Genomic DNA, 7,982 nt, shown 5'->3' with positions numbered 1-7,982 from the left:
TTTTTTTTTCCTTTTTCTTTTCTCCATCGCGCACGTATATACAGACAGACACCATGAGGTTTGCTGAAGGCAACATCTCAGATCAGATCAGTGTGAGATATGGAGACCCGGAACCCACGTGGGTGTCCGGCGGCCCCAGAGTAAGACAACATCGCAGGGACCCCCTCGGACACGGGCCCGCTGGGCCCCCCCCCCAGCTCCCTCCCCACACCCCCCAACCCCCACCCTATCCCACCCCTGTGCAGCTCACATAGTCCTGGAGCAGAGTCTCTGTGTTCGCCGTGCCGGGTGTCAGCACTGCTGGTGACCCCGTCACGCCACACTGGGGGGCTCCGTGCCCCCGGCCCCGTTCTGACACCCCAGGGGCTCTGCCCACTCAGAGGGGCTCTGGGGAGAGAGGCAGGGGGGCGGCCGGCAGCGCTGTGCCCACCCCGGGGGCCACACTCCTCTGGTGACCCCCGATGGCTCCGAGATGGGGATGGTGGCACTGCCACCCCCCTGAGGGTCCCTCGCTGGTGGCGGGGGCCATGCACCTCCCATGCTGCTACACCGGCTGTCTCTGTGGGGACAAGGATGGAGTGTTAGCAGGAGGCAAGACATAAGGCACATGGGGGGGTAGGGGGGGATGCCCCTCTGTCCCCAGCTGATGGGGATGTGCCTATTAGGGCTGAGGGTGTGGTTTTAGCACAGGTTAAATCAACACTCTCCCTGCTCCATGTTAAGGGGACACAACCCCACAGTCTGTCAAGAGGAGGTAGGAGTGCAGCCCCCACTTGTCACAGCTTCAAGGGTCACATGGGTGCCTGGTGTCCCCCAGGAAGTAACGACTCTATGATGACCACTGAGGCTGAAACTGGGAGTAGCTGTGCTGGGGAGTGGGATGTCCTGGTGGACATGGTGACATGGTCTGAAAGCAGATCTACCTCCCTCAGGGGCTGGAGACATTTGGGACACGAGGACTCTGGGCTTACCTTATGTTTGGGACATCTCAGAGAGAAGCTCTCTTCAGTTAATAAGCAACCTGTAGGGAAAAGAGAGGGCATGTGAGGGCAGCCCCTACCACCAGCTGTCTTTGGGCAGCAAGGACACAGCATCCTCCCTGCCACATCCAGAGGAGCCACACCGCTTGCAGGAAGAGTTTAGCTGAAATTGGCCAAATTTGGGACACAGACTACAGAGATCATCACCATTCGTGCAGAGCCCCCAGACCACCCAGCTCTGCCATCAGCAGGGTCAGAGGAAGCAGGGGGGTCCCCGCATCCCAATGCCAGCACCTGGGCTCACCTGTGTCGACGGCACACGCGTAGTGGTAGGTGTGGGGGCACCCCTTCTGGCAGCAGCCCACGGTGGCTCCTGCTTGCTGGCAGCTTGAGCACTTCTTTCACCGCAGCCAGGAATCCAGAGCAGGGTGGGAGAGAGGCAGAGATAGAAAGATCCCATCAGAGCCTGGCACAAAGGCAAGAAGCCCCTATGGCAACATGGGAGGCATGGAGATGAAGTGACATGGTGGGGGCCATAGCAGGGAGGGCTGCAGCCTCCGGCCGGCACTGCATTTCTACCTGGTGGTCATGGAATGGATGCAGCCAGCCCCAAACCTGGTCAGGAAGGGCTTGCTGCAGGCCCCGCCTCTGCTGGCATGGCCGTGGCACAAAACCCCACGTCTCCATGGCAGTCTCCCAGTACCCTCCTCCCCATTTTGCTCTCCTGACGTTCTCATGCTCCTGTCCCTCTACACCAGAAGCAGGGCAGGACTGTACCTTCCCCTGTCTCCAGCTGCCCATCATCCCGGCATCAGGCCGCCCGTTCCCACCTCCCACCCTGCATCTGTCCCTCTGCGAGCTGCTGCATGACTGAACAGCATACAGACGCTCCTAAGGCTGAAGGAGATCTCAGGAGCTCTCTGGGAGGCGGCAGCCCATGGGAAGCCAGCTGGGTTTGCACATCTGAACGCCAGCCCCAGCCTCCCAGGGTGACTCCTAATGCCCGGATGTTGCAGACCAACCCTATTCGTTTTAACCCCTTATCACCCAGCCACGTCAGCTGCTCAGCAACACGCCATTAGCCTTCAGTTGCTATGGGGCTGTAGCACCAGAGGGGTCCGGGCTGGAAATGGGGAGCAGCCACAGAAATGGCTTCAGCTAAATGAGGATGGCGAACGCCACAGGAGAGGCTGCTCCCAGCTTTGCTGCTGCTTCTGTTATTATTCAGGGCCCACCCCGTGAGGGGCAGACGGCCGAGCTCTTACCAGGTCGGCAGCCGCCTTGACGGCCTCCTGCAGCCCGTAGAGCTTCCCCGCCACCAGGAACACCCCAGCGGTCCATACGGCACAGGCCTCGTGCAGCCAGTGCTCCTGCGTGTCACCCGCCGGCTCGGGCTGCAGGGGGGACTCGGCCTTGGTACATTCGTGCCGCCGGGGCTTTTCGGCCGCCTCCTCGCCCTCTGTCCTCTCGTCACAGCAGTAGCAGCTCTGCAGCCTTCGGAACACACCCCGGGGGCTGGAGCGCAGCACACTCGGCTTGCCCGGCTCCGTGGCACCCTCCTGCCTGCCCGCCCTGCCGCCGGCTGCCCAGCCGCTCTCTGCCACCCCGCGGGGCCTCTCCGCTGCGCCGCCCTCCTCGCCCTCCGCCCGCGCTTTCTCCTTCAGCCGCGACTTCTTTTTGGGCAGACAGTCCTCAGGGTAGTAGGGCCCGCAAAGGTCGCCCAGGTCCTTGTAGTTGGCGGGGCTGCGGCACAGGCAGCACACCAAGCAGGCCGCGCTCAGCGCCTTGGACACCACCGGCCCCAGGTGCATGGCGGAGGAGGCCGGCAGGGCCGCCCGTGGTCTGGGCACGGTGCCGGAGGGCCCCCGCTGCAGCCGGGCCTCGTCGCCAGGCGAGTTGATGACGGTGCAGGCAGTGGTGAAGTCGCCGCGCCGCTCTACGTGGATGTAGGGAGCAAAGGGGGGGGCCCGGCTGTCGGCCCGCAGCCTCTTGCAGGAGATGTATTTGAGGCGGATCTCGGGCTCGGCGGGGTCCGGCAGCGGGGCTTGCTGGGCTGGCCGCCGCCGCTTGCCCCGGCTCTTGCAGCGCACCGGCACCGCTTTGGCTTTGCCGTGGCCCAAACGCTTGCGCTGCCGCTTGGAGTAGCCGTTGTAGTTGGCATGGTTGGCCCGTGGCTTTGCCCCCCGCGCCGTCCCACCCGCCATTGGCCCGTCGCCTCCCGCCACCTCCTTCTCCTCGCTCTTTGGTTTCTTGCCCTCATCCCCACCGCCCGGCCCGGCTGCACGCTCACGGGGTGACAGCGGCAGCGCGGGGCCGAGGGGTGCCTTGGCCATGCCCAGCGCCGCCGCTTTGCCCTTACGGTTCCTCTTCTTGGGCAGCAGCGCCATGTTCTTGGCCACCACAGCCGAGCTGGGCTGTGCCCCAGCAGCCTGCACGCAGCCCTCACTCTGCGAGCCGTCAGCAGAGAGCTTCTTCCCGCTGCCTGGTTTCCCCTTCAGCGCTCTGCCATGAGGGTTCCGGCACAACTGCTCAGCCGGCGGCACGGTGGGTGCCTTCTGTGCCGCCGCCAGTTTGGGCAGCCGCGCATCACCCACCGCTGGGGCCACAGCGCCGTGCTTCACCGCCCGCTCGCGCTCCGTCCCTGCCACGCTCAGCGAGGTGCCGTAGGTGGCTGCCACCGTGGCCGCTGCCGCTGCCGTTTTGCAGGTGAACTTCTTCAGGTTGGGCGAGGTGATCTTCTGCACGATGGCCTCCAGCTTGAGGCCGCGGCCCTTGCGGGGAGGCAGCACTTTGGTCTTGGTGGCCTCCTGGAAGGCCGCCCGCGAGGTGATTTTGATACAGACGTCGGGGGCCTCCTTCACTGGGGGGGGTTTGGGGACGGCTTCGCCGGGGCTCTTGGGAGGCAGCTTTGCTTTCACCTTCTTGGCCACAGGCATCTTCTTGAAGAGGCTGTGGGGACCCTCCGGCTTCTCCTCCTTCACGCCACCGCTGTTGCTGCGCAGGACGAGGTTCCTCTTCTTGGCAGGGATGGGGGAGATGAAGGTGGACTTCCTCTTCAGCGAGTGCAGGGGCCGCTCTGACATCTTGCCGCCCACCCCTGGCCCCGCCTTGGGCAGCTTCATCCTGGTGCCCACCTTTCCCTCCTTGTGGGGGCTGCCCGGGGGGGTCAACTTGAAGGCGGGTGGGAGGTGGTTGTTGGAGATGAGCTTTTTGGGTGCTTTGCAGTTCTTCAGTCGAACATCAGCTGCCCGCTTGCCCCGCCGCCTCTTTGTGTAGAAAACCTCCTGTGTCTTCGTCCGGGAGCGCAGGATCATCGAGCGCTGGTCCCTCTCCCCACCATCTGCCACATCCCCATCCGTCGGCCCCGGCCCCACCACCTCTTCAGCTGGCACCAAGCTGGACACCGTGATGGTGGCATCACCACCGGCGCTCTGGATGACCTTAGGGGCTGGCCGGCCGCTGCGCTTCCTAGCTTTGAAAGCCACCCGCTGCTTCACACCGCATGCTGGCTTCTTGCCCATCTTCTCCTGGTGCATTGGTGCCTTCAGCCCCTCCAGCGGGGCCGGGGCACGGGGCTCAGTGAGGGCGGTGAAGGAGCGGGTGCACATGCGTGCCGGCAAGCCCTCCGCTGCAAACCTGGGCGTCTGGCTGTGCACATTCTTGCTCAGCATCTCCCCTTGTCCGTCCGGCCCCACGCACAGTGCTGGCAGCTCACTGAAGGGGCTCGGCACTGCATTGCCAGCACTGTCCTCCTCCGGCAGCCGGCAGTGGATCCTTTTGTTGCGAAGGTTCTTGCCCCGTGAGACAGGCTCTGTTTTCACCAATGCATTTTCAGGTGCCGGTTGCTTCTTCACCCCAAGTGACAAAACAGGTTCAGAGTCTACTGCTTCCGGGTGGGATTTCTCTACTCCCCCACTCTCCTCCTCAGGCTGGATGTGGGGCAGGGAGGATTTGAACCAGCTCTTCACCTTGGTCTCCGTGCCCACTGCTGGGCCCAGCAGGATGATGGACTGACCGGAGAGACGCGTCGAGGGCACAGAACTCTCCTTCTCTACCGTGCTGACGGTCTCCTCGGCAGACATGGGCACCTCGCTGGCAGACAGCACGGCGGGTATCTCTGGGGGCTTGGGAGGTGAGGCAGCGTAGGGCACCGACTTCTGCTCCGTGCCCGCCAGCTCGCAGAGTGAGGAGTACTCCTCCACCTCCAGGTCCGACTCCTTCAGCTCCGGTGATGAGATCATAGGGATCTCACTGAAGTCCCCAGCTGTGCAGCAGTGCCGCGTGTCCTGCAGCCACCTCTCACTGTCCACCTTCGTGGCCTCATCGTAGGTCAGCGTCTCCTCCTCTTCCTCCTCCATTGCCTGCTGGCCAAAGTCCCGGGTCGTCTCACTCTTGTCTGGCTGCTCGCCATCGCACAGGTCCAAGCCACAAGCATTTTTTTTCTCCTTGCAGGACCCTCCCATTTTGCTGGGGAAGAGGCCTTTGGGGAGGTCAGAGGCTTGCAGGCCTGAGCCCAGCTCCTTCCACCTGAGGCATGCCTCGCCCAGGTTCTCCTCTGGCCACTCAAAGTGTTCCATGGCATTTTCAGAGCCCACCGAGTTGGCTGTGGTGTTTGAATAGCAGCTGAAGCTGGAGGCCCCTGCACTGGAAGTAGCAGCTGGGACGCTGGGCTTGGAGTTGAAAGCCAACGGGCCCGCATCCTTAAGTGTGTCCTTGGTCTCAGTGGCCGCAAACTCCACCTGGGGACCCTCGTACACCTCGTCCCCAAAGTCCTTCCCTGTGCTGCCCCCCGAAGCCTTGTCCATCTTGAGGGGCTCAGTGAGGGTGCTGGAGTCACCCTGGCTGGGCCATGAGCCCTTCACCATGGAGTCCAGGCATGGCCGGTGGTTCTCCAGCTGGAAGGGGGATTTTGTGGCCTCCTTGCTCAACATGGGTGAATTGGGCCAGGCTTTGTCCTCCTTCTCATTGATGGCGTCCTGCAGGACGATGATCTCGGAGGCCAGCTCCTCCTGGGACAGTGCACTGAGCAGCAGCCGGGGACAGTCCCGCTCGTTGGTCACATACTTGGTGAAAGACTCCAGGGGCAGGCTGGCATGGATGCTCTGGAAGGAGTCATCCGATTTGGTGGACATATCATCTGGGGAGGTGACAGAGCACGTGGACACCGACTCGGGCTTTGCCTTGGAGTTGCTGTTGACACGGGCAGGGCTGCGGTTCTGGTTGCAGTACAGGAAGCTCCTCTCCAGCTGGTCCTCCGAGCCGCTCAGATAGTCAGCATCCTGTGTCTCAGCGTGGACAGACTGCGGGGTGCTGAGTGGGTCCGACAGCGGGGTCCCAACCTGCTCTGCGGAGTACGTGCTGCTCTCTGGGCTGCAGTGCTGCCCCTTGAGTTGCTCAGGGGTCCTCGCTGGGGTCTTGATGCCCTTTTTCTGGGGCACGGCTGATTTGGAAAGCAGCAGCTGCTGGACGGTGTTGGAGATGTTCTCCACCTGGGAGGTGAGCGCCGTCAGGCTCTGCAGGCTCAGGTCTGACAGAAGGTTTTCAGGCAGTTTCTCCTTCGGCAAATTCTTGCAATTCCCAGATTGAGCATCTGGGCTCGTCCCGTCAGTGGGAGAGGGGTTGAGCAGCGGCATGAAATGGCTGTGGTCAGTGATGCCGGCCGGGAAGGCGCCGGCATTGAGTGGCTGCTGGCTGTACTGAAAGTTCTCCAGGTTGGGCATCAGGGGGGACGGCGTAGAGCTGTAGGACGGGGAGCGACCGACGGAGCGTGCCGGCGAGTGGCTGGCGCTGGGGCTGAAGGTTTGGTAGTACTGCTCCGGCGTGCGGACGGGCGGTGCGTCACCCTGGCAGTAGGTCTGCCCCGCTTGGTTGTAATGCTGATACTTGGCCAAGTTTTGGTAGTGGAGGCTCTCTGGGGCGTGATGCCTCCCCTGCAAGGGCTGAGGTTGGGGCTGAGGAGGCTGCGGGGGCTGCGGGGGCTGCGGCGGCGGCGGGGGCTGCGGGGGAGGCTGTGGGGGCTGCTCATAGCCAATGCGGTTGGGCTGGTAACCGTGCAGGTTGGGCACACGGGGGCCAGGGGCGAGGCTGGCGGCACTGCCCAGGGGCCGCTCCAGCGGCGGCTGCCCTGAAGGTGCCGTGCAGCTCTTGTAGGAATGCGCCGGCTGGCTGCCCCCTGGCACAGAGGAATAAGTGGAGGAGGCGGGGAAGGACTGTGAGTGCTGCCCAAAATGGGGGCTCTGCGAGAAGGGCATGGGCGAAGAGACGTCGTTGGGCAGCTTCTGCCTCTGCAGCTTAGGGTAGGGCAGCGCGGGCGGCTGCTGCTGCTGCTGCTGTGGGAAGTGAGTCCGGAAGGGCAGTGGGGCCGCTGCCGGCTCGTGGTACGGCCGCCCTCCCGCTGCCGGCGACGTCTTCTTCATCAGGCTGTCCTCATACTTGGGCAGCGCCGGTGGCTGCCCGCCCCACGCCTGCAGGCTCTCGTCCCCCGAATAGCGCGCCGGGTAGGGGCTGTTCTCCTGCACAGCGTAATTGGAAAAGGCCGGCCTGCCTTGCAGCTGCTGCCCTGCTAATTGCTTGTTTCCCCGGTGGTATTTCTCCGCGGCGCTGTTCTCGTAGCCCGCGTATGGCAGTTGCTGCTGACTGTAGTACTCCTTCGCCACCAGCCTCTGCCGCTCGCAGTTCGGCCCTGCCTGACTTTGATGCCTGTAATTCTCCAGGCGTGATGTATCTTGTGAAGTCGGCTGGTAGCTCTGCTGGTTGCCATGGAAACCACACCTTTCTCGAAAGGACTGCATGGCGCGGGCTTGTTATCTGCGAAGAGAGAGAGGCGAGAATTCAAATGAAGCAGCGCTGCTGTGGAGGGCCGGGGAGCGTGGCCGCGTGCAGAGGTGACTGAGCTGTGGCACCGCAGGCATCGCCTCTGCTGCCAGGGCATGGCCTCGCTGCCACGGCCTCCCCTCGTGCTGCCGGGACCGCGGCACCTAACACTGCACTGCAACACCCTGC

At 63.4% G+C, this 7,982-nt stretch overlaps 1 protein-coding gene across 4 annotated transcripts in view; it reads right to left on the bottom strand.

Annotated features, from left to right (window-relative positions):
* Positions 1-238: 238 nt before the first annotated feature.
* RAI1 (retinoic acid induced 1) overlaps positions 239-7,982 on the bottom strand; it is a 58,563-nt gene continuing 50,819 nt past the window's right edge. For 3 of the 4 annotated variants that reach the window (XM_042864087.1, XM_042864089.1, XM_042864088.1), the window contains exons 3-6: positions 2,246-7,787; positions 1,285-1,378; positions 972-1,021; positions 239-559 (exon numbers count right to left, since the gene is read on the bottom strand). In XM_042864087.1, coding sequence (XP_042720021.1) covers positions 545-559; positions 972-1,021; positions 1,285-1,378; positions 2,246-7,771 — 5,685 coding nt within the window. In that variant the 5' untranslated portion in view covers positions 7,772-7,787 and the 3' untranslated portion in view covers positions 239-544. The remainder of the gene's footprint in view (positions 560-971; positions 1,022-1,284; positions 1,379-2,245; positions 7,788-7,982) is intronic. The other variant, XM_042864090.1, reaches the window with a different exon arrangement.

Source organism: Lagopus leucura, unplaced genomic scaffold (assembly GCF_019238085.1).
Source record: "Lagopus leucura isolate 7727_CA_CO unplaced genomic scaffold, USGS_WTPT01 Super-Scaffold_760, whole genome shotgun sequence".
NCBI lineage: Eukaryota > Metazoa > Chordata > Aves > Galliformes > Phasianidae > Lagopus > Lagopus leucura.
This window is presented reverse-complemented; position numbering and strand designations above follow the sequence as displayed.